The sequence below is a fragment of the Berghia stephanieae genome, chromosome 6 (genome assembly GCF_034508935.2).
Source record: "Berghia stephanieae isolate SIO BIC M18660-M18661 chromosome 6, UCSD_Bste_1.3, whole genome shotgun sequence".
Classification (NCBI taxonomy): Eukaryota; Metazoa; Mollusca; class Gastropoda; order Nudibranchia; family Aeolidiidae; genus Berghia; species Berghia stephanieae.
This window is the reverse complement of record NC_088365.1, coordinates 33,411,341-33,434,383: the sequence shown is the minus strand read 5'-3', so window position 1 is coordinate 33,434,383 and position 23,043 is coordinate 33,411,341. Positions and strand designations below refer to the sequence as shown.

Sequence of the window (23,043 nt, the reverse complement as noted above, 5' to 3'; positions counted from 1 at the left end):
ACTACTACTACTACTACTACTACTACTATACTACTACTACTACAGCTATACCACTAAAAGATTATTGTGCTGATTATGTTGATGGTGATGATGATGATAATGATGATGTTGATGATAATGATGATGATGATGATGATGATGAGATGATGATGATGGTGATGATGATGACGACGACGACGACATAGCTTTAATATAATAGTATATATGACAGGAGGTCAAGAACTACTTTAAGAACCAAAATGCTTGGACTCAAAATAATTGGCTCTCGACATCACGAACAATGTTCACAACGTTTCAACTCAGGGGATTTTGAAAATGCACAAACTATAATGGCTACACCTGTGTATCACAATGCGAAACCATTGAAAAAAACATTTACAAATCGGAGTGCCCTAACTCGGCGAACAGACATTTAGCCTACATTTGTTACTTCTATATGCACCAGCTTAAACAGGCCCAGGGAACAAATTGCGTCATAAAGATATGCAATGCAGATTTTTAATTTACTTACAACTTCTTGTTGAGAAATAAGACAAATATAACAATCACGACTGCCTAAAGAAATGAAATTAAAACACTTAATGTGAGGCAGGGTGGTGTAACCAAAGATTGAAATTATCCTTAACGTTACATAGGTCATGAAAATGTAGGAAGAAACATTTCACTAAGCTACCTGATGCCATGTTCAACTTTAAAACGTCTCTTGAAAAATACTCCAACGATGACTCATATTGTTGAATATAAAACTATTGAGCAATAATGAATACGACAGCTTAAAAAAAAGAACAATAATTCACTGCAATTCTCATCTCTCTAAACTATGTGTTAAATGACTGCTTATTTCATTTTTGCTCTTTGCTGAAGAGATTTGAGCTCAAAACTTTCTACTTCTTGTCTTATTTCCTGAAACTTTGATTTTCATTTTGTTCAAAACAATTGACGGTCCACACTTTCAGAGAAATTAGTGTTAGATTTAACCTTTATTTATTGACGACTATAATATTATTACAGCGGTACTTTGAAAATTACAAAAACATTGTTTTTAAATTTTGGCCAGAAAACTCGTTCTTCAAATATTGATCATTTAAAAGGACCCTCATCTTGTCAAAACTCTCAAACCTGTTAATTTTAGGAAGTAGTCAAGGAAGTCCCATGTTTGGGAGTTTTTGACATGAGGATCACTTTAATCGATCGATATTTGGAGAAAAAGTTTTCTGGCCGAAATTTTTTTAATGCGTTTTTTTTCTCTCTCCAGAAAACGACATAATGCCTGAGTTTAAAAAAAATTAATTTCCAGGTCATAATTCCATCTTTTGACTTTGATTTCAATGCCATAGGAAAATAGTGGGCGTTTAGAGTTATTATTTGATATCGACATACAACTGGTCTCAATGATCAAGTTTATTTTCAAAATCCAAAAATCAGACAAAAAATGACAATATTATTCAAAGTTCATGATGCTGTTTGAAAAACAGTAGATACCGCATCTTAGATGATATTGATAAAAAAGTTTCACTACAAGGTTCCAAGACTTGACAAAAAATAAACTATGCTATCATAAAAACGTTGGCCTCATGCAATTTACTTATAGAATTGTTTGTTTATTTATTCCTCGGATTTTGCGAGGAAACGTTGCTTTCTTCAAGTTTCTTCCATTATCATTTAATACAGGCAGAATACACAAAATCATTTTAAAACAATTCAAAATATCTGAGTTTTTTATCTGAATAATGAAAATTGGCACCTCAGTATTGAGGAATGAAAATTTTTCTCTTATAACACTCTAAAGCAATAGGTAAGCCTTTAATAGCTTCTTATTTTCACTTGTGTTACATATGTCAAGTACATTCAATATGCGTAAAATATGCTGGTTTATCATCGACTTACAACTTTAGTGTCAAATTTATGCATTTAAATGATTCATCATTTTCAAATATTAATATCCAAATATACTTTACATGATTTAGATTTTAGATGCTTAGGGGAGGTGAACCAGTGTTGAATTAAATCTTACTTTTGGTGGATTTTTTTTTTTTTTTTTTTGGGGGGGGGGGGGGGGGTTGGGGTTGGGGTTTTTTTTGCCCAGTGTTTATTAGTTTTCAAGACAGAGTGATACAATATTTCAACGAGGCGCGTCGTCCATTGCCTATAGAGACAACTCGTGGGATGTGTATTAAAAACAGCATTGCATTTTCAAACACAGCTTCACCGTGCATCACTGTCGGGGCTGCCTTTGTGAAAGGATTTATTGTTAATACATTTGATTATATTGCGATATTCCATATTGAAATTGAGTTTATCTAAAGACATCATTAATTCACACATTAGATAACTCAGTACATTTCACTTATAATATGACATTGAATTGTTTATGTTTAATATATTTACTTCACTATTATTCATGACTTTTTGACATCTTGGAAAGTTTGAAGGCGAATTTTAAACCCACCACATTCATATGTATGGCAATGGCCAACACATTTACTGGTTAAAGATTATTATATGTGTTGTTGTTGTAAATCCTTAAGTCAATAAATACATAAATAAAAGGTTGTCGGTACTCCTGTAGAGAAAAAGGAGATAAACGATGCAATATTTCTTACCCTCAAAATAACTTCGGAAATCACTGAAATTGTTGTTTTTTCCTCTCTCAATATCACGTTTCTGCTGTATGTACAACGGGTTTTAATGTCTGAGTATGAGAAAGTTTCAGTGTATCTTGGCTTTTAAGAAGAGTTATGCGATACCTAAGTTACAAGTATACGATGAAGGATCTGCACCAACCTTTTATTTTCTACCTTTATTAGTGATATTTCTCAATCAGGACATTCGGTTATTGGGATATCTTATCGATGTCCCAGAGCATTCCCATTTTAACGGTGTGATCAGCTAGTTTCAGGATACCAAAATAATCTCACGATGTTGTCAGCTGCTTCTGACTATTACCTTACCTTAAGGTATTCAATAAAACCAATATACAATGCTGTGATATGTACTATAAACTATGACCTAATTTCGCTTCTAACTTTTTTCTTCTTTCACCTAATGCTTGGGAAAGATCATGATTACCAGATATGTTGTGTATTTCTTTGTCATCAGATACTTTTTCTCACGGATCCTTTTAGAGGTTTGTCTTCATCAAACTGGAATTGAGTGAATGTGTTTACTTCTTCAGTCACTGTTCTTAGTCTAAATGATGATGATCAGATCGACCTATACAAAATACAACTTGTGTTCTAACGTTAAGGCCTAGTTAAGATATAGACATGGGATTTACTTTAGTAAGAATATCCAGTCACATTTACCATTCTGGTTTTAGAGTTGGTTTTCCTTTTTATCATTTCATGATGCTAAGAAACTATGGCAAATCACTTTTCATATTCATTTACGTACTTACAAGGATAACAGGGGAGACTTTCGTAGTTTCACAGTACTTTCATTATATTACTTAATCTTTTAGCTATTATGGTATTTCAATTGCAATGAGCAATAAACACTACTATTTATTTAAGTTTTCTAATTTCAAAACAATCTGCTGAGTCGGTTTGGCCGACGCAATTATTATTTACTGTGTTTCCCGTCAGTTTCGACATTGCAAACATTAAGTTTCATCAGATTATAGTATCTTGGGGTTGATGGGGTTCGGGAGATCTCACCCCGAAAAAATAGAGGGGGAGGGGGGGGGGGGGGTCACCCAAGATAATGGCAAAATAAAATCCCCTCTTTCGGCGCGCCTGGAAACTACGGAAGTCCTTCCCAAAAGAATACAAATGCTAAAGCAAAACCAAAAGCAAAGACAAAAAAAAAAAAAAATAAAAAAAAAAAAAAATAATGTACTTAACTATAGAGACGTGTTTTGGAAGAACTTCCATTTTCAGGCTCCACTCAGGGAAGATCCGTATATATAATACATAAATTTGTATCAAACAATACTCTACATTATAATCAAATATACATAGATACACGATACAAAAGTATTCAATGGATTCAAAACTGAAATAATATTTTTGACAGCCAAGACATTTCCATGAGGAAGTGTAGAATAACCATTAATGATATAGATAATAATATCCACAAACTAGAGGTGGTTAAATGAGTCAATAAAATGGAGAGAAAGATAAAGGGAGTATAATATGTGACTCATAAATAAGGGAACAACACAAAATAAACGACGTTTCGGCCTTTGGCCTTTTTCAAGTAAACACGAAATATGTATATATATATATTATATTAGATTGTCATAATAGTTGAAACATTATGGGTAAAAAATTGTGTGTGTGTGCGTGTGCATGTGTGTGTGTGTGTGTGTGTGTGTGCAAGGGAAGGGGAAAAGGGAGAGAGAGAGAGAGAGAGAGAGAGAGAGAGAGAGAGAGAGAGAGAGAGAGAGAGAGAAATTCTAGAACGGGAGAGGAATGATGCGTTTCAATGTTATATTTAAAATAAAGGAGAGAGAAAAAAAATACAAAATTATATTATTCTAAAATGAAATATAAATAGAGTAAACTTAGCTTGGAAATTCTCTTAGACTAAGTGGAATGTCCAAATGAGATGCTTTAAAAGACTTATACCTATAAGTAAATGTTTCAAATTATTTCTAAAAAAAAAAATAAGATAGAAGAAAAATGTAAAAATAATTAATCAAATGAAAAGGTATAAAAAAAAATAAGAGCCTAAATATGGATTACTTCCCTTTTTCTGAGATTTTGTCATTTGGCGGAATATCGGGAGGAAAAATAACCAGAATTCCCCGAAATTCTTCTGCTGCTTTCAAGTGGCCATAAAGAGAGTTTGATACTAATAATATTTCAGCTTCTTTTAATGGTTAATTTGGCTCCTTTTGCGTGATACAGCTAAAATCTGGAATATCTAATACTACAGCATCCGTTCAAAGATGGTCGCAAGAATGCATCTCGACTGCAAATCTAAATCGATAAAATTATTGAAAATAAACCGTTTTTGTGGTCTAATATAGATAAATCTGCTTTTTTTTCTTTAGATGAATATCACTACATGCATTCGTCCCATTCAACTTTCAGGCTTAAAATCGTTTTATGACTCAAGTCTGACTCCGTTTCATAAGGAGCATGTATGTGAATTGAATCTATTGGTGGTATGGATTGGGTAAATTGCTCACCAGTTCTGTTTATGTATGTGTGTATAATTTTATACGTTCATTGCCAATATGGAACATATGCGTGATGTAAAAAAAAAATGATCGTCTGGTTTCAGTGCGATGACATCTTACTTTCTAGTCTAAATATATGCTGGTCGTCAATAAAGATGATCCATCCTCGCTCTTTTACGTCTCGTTATCCTTAGAATATGCCAATACATCCTGCAACAAAACCTATTCATTATTAGTTCTCCAAAGGAATGGCTGCATATACACTTCCAAGGAATTTGGAACCGGAAAAATAACCATACATTATGCGTTAATGCAAAATGCTCACCGAATCTACCCACCAAAGCAATAGTATCCAACTCTCTATGGAACCCAAATTGCTTTTTGATGTCATGCGTATAGGCAAATACTGTCAAGTTATCTCCACCAACTCACAGAACTATGTGTAACCTCAAACGTTTCTAGCCTTATAGAAACTATGCGTTTAAGAAAAAAAACACTCACCAGTACTACCCGCCAGACGAATGTGCCAACATACAAAACTATATGTAACGTTAAATTATTTTAATTTTTTTGTAATTTAGTGACTAATCACCCGGCTGGCGGTAAAAAGTCAATACCAAAATGTTGAGTGACGTCAATGTCATTCATTTTGAGCTGGAGTTTATCCCAGTTTATTTAGCGTTAACCTCATAGTAACGAGTTTTTCTACCATTTGATCCGAGCTTTAGTCTCTCCAAGGGTACTTTCAGCCTGATCTGATGTTCGCAACCATCCAACCAATCATTTCCGCGATAAATGGTGAGGGGAGTCGGGGAAGGAGATGTGTGCGGCTATGTGGTCTTGTGTTATGACACTCGCTTTCGGATGATCGGAAGGTCCTGGGTTCGAGCCTCGCTCGGCGCAGAGTTCAGTCCTGGTAAAAGACTCTTGACTCACATTCTCTCACCGTACTCAGGTGTAAAATGAGTACCTGGCCATTAACAGCGTTGTCTCTGTCCGAAAAATTGTAATATCGCCCAACAGGCGTCATGTCCCGTCCTAAATGTTAAGTGTTGCTGTTAACGAGGGACCCCTTGTAAAGCGCTTTGAGTACGTTTAGTGGATATTGCGCTATATAAAAAAGCTCAGAACTCAACAGTCTATAACATACGATTTATTTTGACCTATATCGGAACTTATATTGACAAGAGATCCGAAAGACCGAGTCTACGACGAACAAAGAAGAAAAGGGGTGTTAGAAATAATTATTATTGAATACAAGATTCAAAATCTATTTTTAAACTCTTATGTGATTTCTATTTTATCAACTAATAAAAAAGAAATATTACACAACATCGAACTTCTAGAGGTCCGTTGCATGACGTTCAGGAACGGAGTGTGTATTGTATGGTGAGGTTAGTGGTTGGGAATTCTTTGGGAGATAATTATAGGGCTGATTCGTCAACAGCTACGATTGTTGGTTAGGGCTATTATTACCAGATACTGAGGATAATACTGTAGATATCAAGGCTCTTTTCGATTCGTAGTTTTCTTGAAGACAATAATATTATTGAATATGATTTGGTTTGGGTTATGAATGATGAAAAATAAGACGTGGAAGTACTGATTGTATAGACATTAAGACTCCGACTCTGTTTATTATTATATACAAGTAATTATAATTTCATTCCTTACCCCGTTTATATGACGTCAGTGGCCGAGGGCACGGAGTCTTGTCTTATTACAAAGTCAAGCGATGAAATATCTGATCATTGATCGAACAGGTGACTAAACGGCTAAACGTGGTCTTCGTGTTGAGTCCTTGGGTAAAACGTTTTGCCCATGTTATCCAAACTGATGTGAACGGATGGCTGACTAGGGCAATGACGGATATTGTGAGAATGCTAGTAGAATTAAGGGCGTCTAATAATGGACTTGTATGCATTAAATAGAAATTTGTTTTGGTATGGCCTGCTGGGAAAGTGTTTTAAGTCACTTTGGCTATATGGCCTTGTGGTTTAACACTCGATTTCGGATCAGAAGATCATGGGTTCGAGCCTCGCTCGGCGCATAGGTTAGTATTTGAAAAAGGCTCTTTACTCACATTCTCTCACCGTACTCAGATGTAAAATGAGTACCTGGCCGTTAACAGCGTTGTCTCTGTCGGAAAAATTGAAATATCGCGTAACAGATGTCATGTCTCGTTCTACATGTTAGGTGTTACTGTTGGTTTGGGATCCTTTGTAAAGCGCTCTGAGCACGGTCAGTGGATGTTGCGATATCTTTTTTTAAAGCTCAAGTTATTTCTTTTACTTTGTAATAGGTTACATCGTACACCTACATAGTTAAAATGTTCCTGTCTCAATTTGAAGTTGTAATTTATGAGATAAGGCTGGGTGTCGTATCCTTAACTAAAATGAGGTTAACAAGAAAGTCAAGCACATTTTTATTACGTTTACAACAGGGCTCCAGAATATCATGATGTTATTATGTGTGTGTTGTTATGTTTAGCTTTCATTAAAAATTATTATCCTTTCTGTCATGCTATGATGATTATATTATTTAGCAGATTTACACGAATAGATTGCGAGAAACAATGCCTTTTTTTCTCTCTATTGTACGTTGCGTTTGGCTTAAAATTACCCAATAGTTGTTACACTTCCATAGTCTTGTCGATCGCCATGGCAACACTTAAGATTCTTACAATCATCTCTCTCAGATTAATGCAGTTTTAGGCAATTCGTAATATCAGACCTATTCCAGTTGGATTCAGTCTTCCATGCTCTTCTCCTAATGCTTTTTGAATATTTTGACTGCATTTCCTTCTCTCTTCTTGCACTGTTCCTACAAGAACTGCTTCTAGAAAGTCAGATAATCAGATCACTTGCTCATACAACTTCAGGTTTCATCTTTTCACACACTGAGGGGGTCAATATAAATCCTTATGGCATTCTCATTTCAAATACTTATCTCCCCGATGACGTTTTTTGGTCTCACGGTGTGATACCAAAGACTTTGCGAAAGCACCATTTCCAAATCCTGTATCCTTTAAAAAAAATTAGCTGTTAATTTTAATGTTTCACAAGCAGTTAGATATAAGGGCATTTTATGACAAGGAAACGCATGAGTCTGATCTTGGTGATAATTCTCTGTCGCTCCCAAAAAAAAATCTTTAGTTTTGAAATGGCAATTTGACTGTGGGTATTCTCTTAAATTTTTTAATTGTCATAAATTTTTAGAAGGCAAAACGACGGAGTCAGGAGGTATATTTGCAATCTTTATGACGCAGATTAGTTAGCGACTGATAGTTGTCCTTAAAAATATCTATTTTCACCTGGTTTATGGAGAGGAATTTTTAGGAGCGATGGATCGGGACTTTTGTCTTTACACGTTATGGTAGTTTTAACTACGCTTGCAACAATCACCATTCTGCTCGATTCAGTTTTCGTGGTTCCTTTTTTTATATTGATGAAATGACAACACAAAACCCAAAGATTTCGGCTCAAATTATTATTTAATTCAGCAATGGTATTATACCATTATGATGTCATATTTTTGTCAATCTCTTGAAGCTTGAAGCATCATGACAATTACGATTGAGAACACGGATTGTTTGTATTGCACTTAATTATTGGGTGTTTAATTCGTTTCTATAGAGGACAGCTCTTAAGGAGAATGTAAAGGAGGTCTGTATAATACAAGAAGTGCAAGAGGGTTTAATGACGATTACACATGCTTAGTTTAAACATACTTAGATTTACAACCTTTGCGACTCATACACCCAATCAAGAAAGAAAAAAAACGATTTTATTGTAGATGTTGATAAGAGATCTATTCCCAAAAGTAGGTTTCCCTTCCAATTGATAAAATATTCTGAAACACACATACTCAACACTTCTTCACAACATCCCCTATGAATTTGTACGCAAGAATTGTAATTGTCCCGAAGTGGTACATTTATTTCTATAAGGAATTTTCACCATGATACAAGAACTACTAGTCTATTTGTATCATGTCAACACATTCAAGACATATGAAAAGCTTTTATTCGTTTCTATACGGTTTTATTGATGAAAGAAATGCCCCCATCGAAATATAAAACAGATATCCTCTGAGAAACTTGTTGACCTGCTAATTTATTACGGGCAAAATCGTCTGCTCAAGAATTAGAATATTATAAGAATTATTTATAAGTAACCTACATTATAATATTACATCTGGGTCATTCAATTTATGGGGCTCTACCTAAAAGTGGATGGAATATAAAAATGAGCGTTAGAGGCTATTATGTTGGAACTGAATGTAATCCTTTTCAATCTACCGAATGTCACCTTGGATAACTTACTCTTACCTATGGCAAGCATAGAAAAGAAACCATGCTTTATGAGCTTTGTGTGTGTGTTGCGAATGATAATTATTGCATGACAGTATTATGGGTTGTTTTTTTTTTTGGTGTGTCTTATTTACTGACTTTGCCTATCAACCCATTTTATCTGGTAGTTATGACGACGATAGTGATGATGATGATGATGATGATGATGATGATGATGATGATGATGATGATGACGTGCAGATGATGATGATGATGATGTTGATGATGATGATGTCATCAGTGATAATGATTATTTATTACTGTGAACACAGTTCCTATAGATAGTATGCGCTTGGCTAAGAAGCTCACAACATTGCCATCCGGAAATATAACGGACCAACACACAAAACTATGTGTAACCATGAACGTTTATAGTTTGGTTAATACAGTTTCTGAGAAATATTCATAAACCTGGATGGCAAAGAGCAATAACAAAGACTTGATGACGTCAACTTCATACTATTTATACTAACAATATCTAGGTCACCTAATAAATACCACATCTCCATACAACTTTGAATTATATAATTGCTAGTCTTTTGAATCTTTTATTCTGGACAACAATAAAACATTCTTTCAGTTCTTTATTCTTGTTAGACGGCCCTGCCCTGGGATATTTAACGTCTTTACTTATATAACATGTCAATCGTAAATTATACCCTTATGGAGTTAGAGTTCAAAAGACTATGATTACAAATAATATGTAAATATAGACTTGAATACAGCCTAATGCCACATAATCATTCTTATTATCATTTTGTATTAAATAGACCTTATCTTTTAAGAATTAAGGCTTTAACATCCCTGGGCTCCTTGTAATTTTAAATATCTATAACAATTTTCAAATTCATATGACCAACTGACCAACATTCGTTGTAAATTTTACAATTTTTACAATTTTTTGGCCATTCAAATTATTGTAGTTCTATAAAGCACAAATCATAATCAAGAATTGTAGTATGTAGTTTTTCCCTAGCAATATTCGTTTGACATGTCACCTTTTGTAATATTTTAAATTTCAATATACCACATGTAAATCTCAAATCTCATGATGATGATTATTACATTATTAATCATAATCAAATGTTATGTTAATAATAATCAATGACGTTCTTAATACAATTAATGGAATTATCTACATTTTTTGTCCCAAACTTTAGATTATTCCCAATTTTTACGGGGTTTTTTTGTGAATTGTGATTTCTTTTTCTTATAGACGAAGTACATAGTTCAAGAAATATCGTAAACTTATCTCCCCTAGTATGTAGCAAGAAATGAAGTGAGTAGGAAAGTACCAGAAGATACGGTCACGCTAGAATCTGTGGCTCGAGACATTTCCTGGTTCAAACTTACTACTTCATATGCCATTTTGATAGAAGACTTAGTATCACTTTAAAATTTAAGTCACAGTAATTCTCTTCATTGAGGATTTGATTTTTTCCCCTCAAAACGTTTTTTTAGAACTTTAAATTTATTAATTTAACATTTTTGACTTTAAATTCAATCTGAGTTCCAAAATATAATACCGTTTTGACACATTGGGTCACATATATCAAATCATTCGATTTTTATCGCTTTTTTCTGTGCCAAAACAACGTCAACCTCCTATAATAAACCCCAATGGGGCAACTCAAACAATAACTGCCATCGGCGTTAGAGGTTTATCCAGATGAAAAGATACTCTTCCTTACCTATTTAATGAAAACAGAAACTAATATAAAGTTCATTGAATTGTTCTTAGCGGTTTTACTATACGTTCGACCCGTTTCAGGCATAATTTCAGCTTCTGTCAATTAAAAAAAAAGTCAATGGATAAAACTGTAAAAAAATAGCTCTAAATCGTTTTAAAATAAATATTTTTACATTAGAGGAGCAAAGAATGAAAGAAATAGGTGACACATGAAATGTGAATTAAATTAAAAAGCCCAACTCCAGTAAAAGATTGGTACGGAAAACATGTCAATGACCACAAACTGAAAGACTTTTACTATAGGTCTTATTGATGAAAAAAAAAAGATCTAAAAAGTGTCTAGGAGAACATTTATAGCAATAGTAATCTTTTTCTGCCATCACCTGGACTAATCAACTCATTTTATATCCAAACGCACACGTGGATACATACTTACATACATCCATACATACACACGCATATACACACATACAGACAATTACATACATAATATACACACATACACATTTTGGACATTTCAGCACCAGTTAAATTTTCAAATATCAACGTATTAAAAAGGTAAAAACTATATCGTTTCAAAATTAATCTTTTAATTGAGAAGAGCAGAGCAAGGAAGAAATATGTGACATTGAGATGTGAATTATATAAACAAACAAAAAAAAAACCAAAAAAAAAAATGAAAAAGACAAAAAACAACATTCCAGTTAGAGACTGGCATCATAAAGTCATTCTGTTGACCACAAAGAGTTATAATACTGAAGGTCCATTTGATAAAAAGCCTAGTCAAAGCATTCTATGTAGCGTAATGAACTGGCGGTGGGTATAATCTGGATAAAAACACAACACCTCTTTCTGCTATCACCTGGACTAAACAACACGCATTACCCCCCCCCCCCCCCCCCACACACACACACACACACAAACACACGCACACAAACGAAACAAACACTCACATAATATATACATACAGTCCTTTCATCACACCCACACCGCTACTAGCTAGCTAGTTTGTTACAACGGGCAATCGAGTCACCGACAGTGTGACAACGTCAACTAGTTGGAGTTTTGCCAACTGTGTTGAGTTGACGTAGTGGGCAAATGCGTTTTGAAAGAAAGGCCCTAAACACTTTAACATTAAAGAATAACATAGCGTAGGCTAGTCGTCACGTCGTTATCTTTCGTGATGGATATGGCAGGTGTGAATAGAAAAGTGGAAATAGAAGAAAAGTGTTAATAGTAGTAGTAGTATTAATAATATTAGTAGTAGTAGCAGCAGCGGCAGCAGCAACAGCAGCAGCAGCAGCAGTAGTAGTAGTAGTAGTAGTAGTAGTAGTAGTAGTAGTAGTAGTAGTAGTAGTAGTAGTAGTAGTAGTAGTAGTAGTGGAAGTAGTGGTGGTAGTAGTTGTGGTTGTGGTAGTAGTAGTAGTAGTAGTAGTAGTAGTAGTAGTAGTAGTAGTAGTAGTAGTAGTAGTAGTAATATTTGTAGTAGTAGTAGTAGTAGTAGTAGTAGTAGTAGTAGTAGTAGTTGTTGTTGTTGTTATTGTAGTAGTAGTAGTAGTAATAGTAGTAGTCGTAGTAGTAGCAGCAGCAGCAGCAGCAGCAGTAGTAGTAGTAGTAGTAGTAGTAGTAGTAGTAGTAGTAGTAGTAGTAGTAGTAGTAGTAGTAGTAGTAGTAGTAGTAGTAGTGGTAGTAGTAGTAGTAGTAGTAGTAGTAGTAGTAGCAGTAGTAGTAGTAGTAACAGTTCTTCTTGTATTTGTAGTTATAGTAGAACGAGGAGGAGTAAAAAGTTGAAGGTTTAGAAAGGTATCCTGTACACCATTAAATTTGTAATTGGAATTCGAGGTTTTGTTGTTGCAAACGTGACCATAAAGGTGAAGTGATTGAACACGAGATTTGTTATGGTAATTATGACGATGGCTGTGGTGGTTACCGGACTAATACTGTGCTCTTAGTGACATTTTCCAATATTTTTCTTTAAGACCGAAGACATTTGGAGTTAGAGATTTAAATAGTTAAGAAGGGGAGGAAGAGGAAGAGGAAAAAGAGGTAGAAAAAAGAGGAGGATGTCAGGCCATCTTTGATTTCGAAACATTGGCCTTTCATTGATCCTCATCTATGAAGTTCACCCATTGATGTTTTTTGTTAACATGTTGTTGTTGTCATTAGTATTGATGTTTTATGAGCGTGGTATTTTGTTATATTGGAGAGAAAGGATTTTCACAGTATTGTCTTTTCCCATTTTAGGTGGAAGGAGAATATAAACAACTCTAGTAATGATTGTGTGAACGTTTTTGAAATCATTATCTTTTCTGAAAAAGGTTTTGTGCAAAATTTAAAAAGATATAGCAATACACGTTTGTCAATTTCATATCAGATCAGCTTATTCCAATTTTGAGTAGTTCATTATAATCAATGAATGATGCCTTTTGATTTACTTCGTTTATAATAAGAACATTATATTTTGATTTAAAGCCCAAAACGTGAACATACATAAATCCGGAGAGATGTGATTAATCAATTTATTGAGATTACGAATGAGATTTTGACACATTTACCATAATATTATACAATAAGATATAACACGCGCAAAACGTTTTCCATAATATTGGAATTGAGGAACAATAGTTCATTGTTGGATAACTACCTTGTATACTTCAAGAAGATTGGGCCCTTATCATCTTCATCAGTGTCACCTTGGTCAAACATCGTAAAATAAAGAACCCTACAGAATGGATACAATCAAGCTTTCTTCTATTGTCGTTATGACAATAATTGTTGCTCTCTTTATTCAGGTGAGTACTGATTTAATTTAAAGAGACTTATATACCATTATGTTAATTAAATTATATGGATTCAACCAATTATTATCCATTCCAATAGTAAACAGTTGATAAATATTATTATCCTCTTAATACTTCACAACTCTTTTTAAAAATACAAGGTAGACGCCTCTTTCCTTCGGTCATTTAAATCATCAACTAAATTCATTTTTTCGAGCTGCTGTTAGGGCCTTGCCACCATTATAATATTTCAAACAAACCCTTCAACACGACTTTCTGTACTTGTACCTGGATGAAACGGCTTGGGTTAGTTGACAAGTGCCCTGTCAGGGATATGTCGCACCTTATGGAAGGCAGTCCGATATCATGATTATTTTTTTAAAGTATGTTTTTTTTTCTTCATTGTTTTTCCCCCTTTCGGACTTTAGCCCTTTGTAAAGTGGAGTTATTTTCTTTACCAGACTCTTCTTTATGTGTATACATTTCGGCGGGATTCTCATTTCGATGCCTGTGGGGACTTAACACATTGAAGAAAAATATTTAAAACCCACAAAATAAAAAAAATCCAGAACATTTATATACCGTAATATCCCCTAAATGTCTCAAAGCGCTTTTACAAGGGTTCCCTAACCAAGAGCAACGCTTAACATGTAGGATGAGACAAGATGCCGACTGAAAGGCGATATTACAATTTTTGCGGAATGAGACAACGCTGTTAACGGCCCGGTTCTCCTTTTACACCTGAGTATGGTGGGAGAATGTGAGTAAAGAACATTTTCCAAGGACTCAACAATGCTCCCATCAGAGCGAGTCTCGATCCCAGGAATTACCGATCCGAAGGCGAGAGTCATACCACTAAACCACGTAGGTAGATTGCTGCATGGGTTAAACAACGTACACATTTTAAACATCTAAGTTTGTCCTTTTGTCACACACATATAATTTTATATATATATATATATATATATATATATATATATATATATATATATATATATATATATATATATATATATATATATATACATATATATATAATATATAAATATATATATATATATATATATATATATATATATATATATATATATATATATATATATATAGTACGACAAGTAAAGGAACGAGAATAGAGTTTATAGATACACACTGACACTGCACGTTAAGGTCGTAACCCAAAGTAAGTCAATACACTTCACTTGAGGGGAGGACATAAAAACGTAACAAATCAATAATCGTCGATACTAGGTCTTTAATTATTGACTGGTGATCGGCACAACAGATGGTTGTAGACCTGCTGTATGTCTTATCTATATCCAGTCTCAGTTATGTCCCAAGGACACGATTTCATTGGTACTTGCTTCACAGACATGAATGAACCAATCTGGTATCGTCATCACCATCTTATCGCCATCATCATCATCATCATCATCATCATCATCATCATCATCATCATCATCACCATCATCATCATCATCATCATCGTAAACATCATCATCATCATCATCATCATCATCATTATCATCATCATTATCATCATCATCATCATCATCATCATCATCATCATCATCATCATCATTCTGGTATTGCTGCAAAGTTTTAGAGTTTTACAGACTTTTTAACACAAATGATTTGCTTAACTTAAATTTCATTTCATCGATCATTAAACAAGACTTGCTTTAAACAGAAGATCCCCCCCCCCCTTTCTCACGTAATAGACAATAACTAAGACTAAACGGGGCCAAAGAATGATGTGTAATGAAGCACAAACCTTGGGTTTCTCCAAGTAGGTCCTTTTTCAATTAAGAAAGAACGAAGAATTTAGACCCTATTTGAATTCAACTGAACGGAAGAAAGAGACATTGAAGTAGTGAGAAAACGTTATTATGTTCAATACTGCATGTCAGGTAAATAAAGATTTCATTTAACATGAAATATTTTCGTGTGGAGATCGACACCTTCATTGTAATAAGTCCGAGTCAGTCGGTTTAACCGAAGAAAAAGAACTAATTAGTTTTTACCGGGGGTTTCGAGAGGCTTGGGAATATGTTTTTTCCTTTTTTTTTATCTTTTAAACATTGTTTGATAAAAATTTTAAAAGCCGGAAGCAAGTACTAGATCTTACAAAGATCAATACCATCTTTATATATCTCTCCTCCGCACATGGCATCATCATCATCATCATCATCATCATCATCATCATCATCATCATCATCATCAATATCTATCCATCGTAACTAGAGTCTATCATCTGTCAACTCATTGCAATAAAATTATTAAATTTTTCTTCTTCTTCTTCTTCTTCTTCTTCTTCTTCTTCTTCTTCTTCTTCTTCTTCTTCTTCTTCTTCTTCTTCTTCTTCTTCTTCTTCTTCTTCTTCTTCTTCTTCTTCTTCTTCTTCTTCTTCTTCTTCTTCTTCTTCTTCTTCTTCTTCTCTTCTTCTCTTCTTCTTCTTCTTCTTCTTCTTCTTCTTCTTCTTCTTCTTCTCTTCTCTCTTCTTCTCTCTCTCCTCCTTCTTCTTCTTCTTCTTCTTCTTCTTCTTCCTTCCTCCTCTCCTCTCTTCTTTCTTCTTCTTCTTCTTCTTCTTTCTTCTTCTTCTTCTTCTTCTTCTCTCTTCTCTTCTTCTTCTTCTTCTTCTTCTTCTTCTTCTTCTTTTCTTCTTCTTCTTCTTCTTCTTCTTCTTCTTCTTCTTCTTCTTCTTCTTCTTCTTCTTCTTCTTCTTCTTCTTCTTCTTCTTCTTGTGGAAACCTCAAATATTATGGACTATCAAATAATTCCACTGTTAACTTTCTTTTCGTGTACAACGTATCTTGTGACGTGTTTCATGAAAAGTATCAGATGACGAGTTAACAAAGGCTACTATCTGACGTATTATTTGTGAATAACCGAAGTTGACGTCACCCAACTCTTTATTACCTTTTAAAAAAAAATTAAAGATCGCGATTAATGTGATAGTAGTCTCTTTGTAATCTTTAATAATAGACTAGAATTGACTTTCACGTATATGCAGATCTGATAACCCCAATTGTTATGGGGCCCATTGTTGTAATGGAAATACTCTCAAACCAACGCAAAGTATTTTCTATTACAACAATGAAAGATCAAGCCCATAACTGCGTTCTTTTATCACACATGCAAATATGTGCATATAAAATGAATCTTTAATTACTTTTACACACAGTTTTGTGTCGTGGTTAAGATTTTAGCTTGCAGAATAGACGAGAACTATGCTTTGCTTAATAACATAGTATCAATCCACTTAAGTTTATTATTCTGTGCCAGTCATGCTTAGTAAAGCATTTGACTCAACAGTACAACAATAATTGTGTCAGTGTCTTGCGGTGACAAAGATCATACATACTGATGTACCGATGACCCATTAATAACAAGTCAACAGTTAAGATTGACCGATGGTCATCATACCATGAAGGACATGGGAATGCATACGGGACCTATTGTACACTAACTTATACAAACACATTAACTTTGAACTTGAAGGCTGTAATGATTGTAAACATAACGTGTGGTAAATCCACTTAGTGTGCTGAATTTCGTAAAATCGAGTGGATTTTATTTTCGCCACAAAATTTTCTGAAAATATAAAAACAACTTTAACAAAAGAACAACAAAAAAAAAAAAACAAAGAAACAAAGAAAGTACAAACAAAACAAAGCATAAAACAAAAAAAAAACAACAACAAAAACAAACAAACAATAAAACTAAAAAGATGGAAGCCAGGTAGAATCTGTTGACCCAGAACAAGACGTTTTTCAAGTCAAATAAAAGAAAATAATATAGTTAAATCTATTGTGAAACCGAGGGCTTTACAAGTATTATTATGTAACGTAAAAATAAACTGATTTTCCTGATATTCAAACACCAGACATTTTGGCCCTCTCTGGGATCAATAGTCTGGTGTCACGTCTGCCCAGCAACCAGCAGCTTGGTTCTAAACAAAGAAAATCGTTACTTTTTATTCTTCATGCTGAATAGAACTTTTTCACATGTCATGTGATCAGAATGTATAAAAGTCAAAACATGATCAGATTTATAATATTTTTCCCCTCTGGATAGACTTTTATGCTCGTCGGAGAAGTATTACATAAGGGTGTCCGCCATTGTTCCGATAGTTTAGAACCAGTTACTAAGTTTCTATGCGTCATTACGAGGGAAGTGACCTCACGACTGAATCTGACCCAATAAAGAAGAACGTCGGATTTGTAATCAGGCGCACCAGAAGATTATTTTTAATTGCCAATCAGCAGTCTTTTACACCATAATATTATTAACCAATAAAAAGAACGAAAATATTATGCGATCGTTGTATACATTTTTTAATCAACGCGTTCAAAGAGAGGAGAGAGAGAGAGAGAGAGAGAGAGAGAGAGAGAGAGAGAGAGAGAGAGAGAGAGAGAAATAAGTAGGAGTGAAATATCTGTTCAGTGTTATAGTTATCATATAACGTTTTAACAAGTGTAACTAAATGACAAATTGCCATATTTATGGACAATAAAGATCTATTATTATTATTATTATTATTATTATTATTATTATTATTATTATTATTATTATTATTATTATTATTATTATTATTATTATTATTATTATTATTATTATTATTATTATTATTATTATTTAACGATTTCATATTTACTAAGAAATGTTTGGGTTTTCCAAAAATGGGAGAGGTGGAATAAAAGGAATTATTCTACAGAAAGTACAGTAGGGTGACGCTGGAAAGGAAAGGAAGTAAAATGAGAATAAAAAAACCCAACAATTTACCAATAGGGTATCTATAAAATAATAGGGAATTGTCAAAAATATCTGAATTTTTGTTCTTTTAAACATTCGGGTCTATTTCAACGACTGTTTTCAGGAAAGTAACTTTAGTACCACTTTCTTTTTACTCAGATCAAATTCATTGTTTTAACGTTCAAAATTTATCAAAATTAGCGTTCAAAATGGCGTTATTAGAAAAAGCACGGTGAATGTCCAATGAATTATATACCAATCAACAATTATCAATTATTTTAGAGGATCGCGCATCGCCCTTTATATGTTTTACATACTTTTGTAGATAATTATATGTCGTTAAATTAATAAGTTTTGTATTCAGTAATAAACAAAAATGGATATAACAGCTTAATAAAATAAAGACATACAAAACATAAATACATTAGGTATTTATTGATTTTTGTTATTGGTGAAGATGGGGTTTGAGCCCGAAACGTGCTTTGTTTGGTATTATGTTCTTTTTTGAAACTGTTGTATTCATTTTGATTTATTACTTTTTACATTCTACAGCTTCTAGCAGTTTTGTATCACTTTATGTTTTGTAATCATACATTTTTTAAAAATTAAACACTTTATATACCATATATATATATATATATATATATATATATATATATATATATATATATATATATATACTTAATCCACATTTCTATTTATATGACAATAAATTCAATTTTCTTTTTCAGCTATGTTCATCCAATATTATAAAAACCGATTTGAGGCAGCAGAGTTATAATTGATAACATTTATGATATTGTAAAACGGATGAAGTGTTTTCCTGAAATCACATTGTTATGAGGGGAGAGGGGGGAAACGGGGAAAGGACGGAGAGGGGAAATACTTTAACGTAAACATTTGAATACGTAGAATGGGATTTCATCGTTTTGATTGATTGACATTGGCTCCTGTCATGAAGTTGTTTACGTGCAAGGCTTATATTATTATAAAGCCATAAGTGATGTAACTTTTTGATTTAATCATTTACAGACAGTATCTGCATTGGTTCAAACCTGAAGCTGTTGTTGTAGAACGAACGACATTGACGTCACGAAGCTCTTTGTTATTGTTTTTAGACCGCCATTTCTGGTGAATCGTTCTCAATAAATTATATACAAATCAGACTAAGCGTTCAAGGAAACACGTGATTTTGAGTTAGTACGTTATATCATCACCATCCTGACCATCATCATCATCATCATCATCATCATCATCGTCATCATCATCATCATCATCATCATCATCATCATCATCAACAACACCATCACTATCAGTCCCATCCTTAACAGTGTCACCTTTTTTTTTTTTGTTATCATTATATTTGCCGTTAACTCTCACGGGGACAATTCAAATCGGAAAAAGAAATTTTGAAAATTCATTATTCAATTATTTTTTTCCTGAATAATCTCTAAATCCTTTTTCAATAAATTCACACAACTCTCTCAGATATAAAATACAATCCATAGCCACAATATCGTTACCTTAGTGACAATGACGTCAGTACCAGCCTTTAAGACAAAAACGCACCACCTAGCAACAACCACATATGGTCATCAACACGAGAATAAAACCTAGATGTTTATTGTTCTTAAATTTACTTGTGATAAACATATAAATATACACTGACCTTGTCTCTGGATTGTTCACCCAACATATCGTGCTGCATGGTCTGTAGTAGAAACTAATGGACACAAGAATGAATATAACAGCTTCATAAAGAATAAAAATACTAATTACTGAATGTTTTGGGCCCAAAACTCTTGTTCAGATAACGTCGTTTAAAAAAAAAACAGAACTTAAAAAAAAAAATTAGATGTAGGATGTGAGCCCGAAACGTTCCGTATAGTGTTGTTGTTTTTTTTCGTTTATTTTTGCTTGTTTTATTTTATTTTTTTTGGTATGTTTTTTTTTTAAAAGTTGTTATATGTGGCTATGTGGTATTGTGGTATGCCACTCGCTTTCGAATCTGAGGGTCCTGGGTTCGAACCCTGCTCGGCGCATAGTTGGATCCTAAGAAAATGCTCTTTACTCACATTCTCTCACCGTACTCCGGTTTAGTGATAATAATCTGCTATAAGAGTAAGTGAATATAACAGCTTAGAAAAAGGACACAATACCAAAAACCATTCTTTATTCAATGACAATATAAAAAAATAATATGTTGTTTATGATTATCAAATTGACACAACAGAGATTTAACAATGACAATTCGAGTTATCTGAATTGTTAATTTTCAAATCATTTTATTAACGTTCATTATTATGTATACGTTTTAATGCATGGGGGGGGGGGGGGGGCGGTGACCGAGAGTGGATTATTGCACTTCTAATTCGCGAAGTCCTAGTTATGAGATTTTTGCCAAGATGAGGGTCATTTTAATCGATCGATATTTGAAGGACGAGTTTTCTGGCCAAATTTTTAAATACGTCATTTTTCGGAGCATGGTTGTGTAAACTCCTTATTCGTGGAAAGGTCAATTTTCACACGACGGAAAGGACTTTAAAATCCGTGCTATAATCTATTGAACATGAAAAAATGTATAGGGAAATAGCTTGGTCCAAACCATACTCGCCCCGCAGGGTGTCCACTGTACCGTGTTTTTTTATTATGTCCTGACCTCATATGGCAAGAACGTCGAATGGATAAAGCATTGCAGTTTCTCCCGAGAGAACCGAGTTTAAGTATCATCTCCTAGTCGTGTTTTTGTCCTTGAGCAAGAAAATTAGCTATATTATTTACTTTGCGGCGCTGCACTGTGGTTGACGCCAGGGTTATCTAGATCTGGAAAAAGACCATTAAGAAAATGTCTCCCTGAGGATGAATGAAGAGAATATTTAATTTATTTACCGCAACACCGTTAACCAGTCGAGCTCTTAACCGAATATAGTTAAAATTTGTCTGTTGAACATCGTTTTTCATATGTTATTATTATTTATTCTTTTTCTTTAGATTAGAACATGTTTTTATAGTCATTTGAGTACGAACATCACTCGATTAAAGCTGAGACTATCTCCTGATGTGAACTCTTATCCTGAAACCTACTCTAAACGCTCAGAAAGACACCCTATCTCCCCCCTAAAAAAATAAAACAACAACAAAAAAACAAAACAAAAAACAAACAAAAAAAACCAACAAAAAAACAAAACAAAAAAAAAACCCAGAAAAAAACAAAAACAAAACAAAACAAAACAAACAAGAAACAAATCACAAATACCGATCTTTTTAAACATTAACTCCTAACTTTGTAGATCCCCTGTCTTCAGCATTGCATGTATGCTTGAATGTGTATGTATATGTGCTCTTCCATTGTCGATGCACTTCAAAAAGCCTGCATCTTATGTTCTTTCTCTCAACATGAATTTTATAAAGCTACTAGTGTAAAGCGCTGAGAACATCTCTAATTAAATGATAATGGATAGGCTGCCATGTGTTGACAACACGCCTTTTCTCATTTTGGCGAGAGATATTCACTTCACATTTCAGTGGTTTAAGATGACCTCCAACCTTTCAAACGTCTTAAACTTGAGACTTCCAAATCTCCTCACTGTAAAATGAAATGCAATATTATAATGAGGATTTCCATCTACCATCTTGACAAACCGTCTTGTAAGTCGATTAAAAAAATCAAGGTGACCAACACGGAAGTGTTAAGACTACATTTTTTTTTCTTTATGTTTGTGCGTATCGTGTGTCAAGCTAGCTCGCTTGCTTGCTGGACTCGGACAACTGGACATAGCACGACTGCGTCATCATGCTTGAAAAATGTATCCTTCGTGACAAACTGTTTTGTTAAGGTAGAGGGAGAGGCAATGGGATTGTTGGGTTTTGTTTGATGTTAATGTTGTATCCAGCTATACGTCAGTTGGATACCTGCTGTGTTAAAGGTTGTTCTTTTTATTTCAATGTAACTTAAATCCTTAAATGCGTGTATCAATGGCCATCCCGTCAATAGGATATCGAACCGAAATGTACATTTATATACGAGTATTTCAAAGCACAAGTCCATCTTTTACGCCATACACGAAGTGCTATTCATATTTCGACAGCAGATCAACAAAACCAGATTCCATTTTCATACACAACACAAGCCATCTGACAATTTCCGCCACTGTCTATTGTCCGGTATTCATTCACATCCGGGTCGATTTGGGTGTACTGCATATATCCAAGAATGCAAGCCTGGGGTCAGTGCTATCCCTGTCATCCATCGGCCAATGACCAAACTAAATGCTGCTTAAAACTTTAAAACACAAAAGTCGAGCTCAACCTTTAAATTTTAAACCTTCACAGTCAAAGGTCAATT

The 23,043-nt window shown here is 33.9% G+C and overlaps 1 protein-coding gene across 31 annotated transcripts in view; it reads left to right on the top strand.

Moving 5' to 3' along the window:
* The first annotated feature begins 2,881 nt into the window (after positions 1 to 2,881).
* LOC144974912 (uncharacterized) overlaps positions 2,882 to 23,043 on the top strand; it is a 58,518-nt gene continuing 38,356 nt past the window's right edge. For 2 of the 31 annotated variants that reach the window (XM_078918391.1, XM_078918405.1), the window contains exons 1-2: positions 2,919 to 3,127; positions 13,411 to 13,958. In XM_078918391.1, the coding sequence (XP_078774517.1) occupies positions 13,896 to 13,958 (63 nt within the window). In that variant the 5' untranslated portion in view covers positions 2,919 to 3,127; positions 13,411 to 13,895. The other 29 variants (XM_078918390.1, XM_078918404.1, XM_078918400.1 and 26 more) reach the window with 27 other exon arrangements.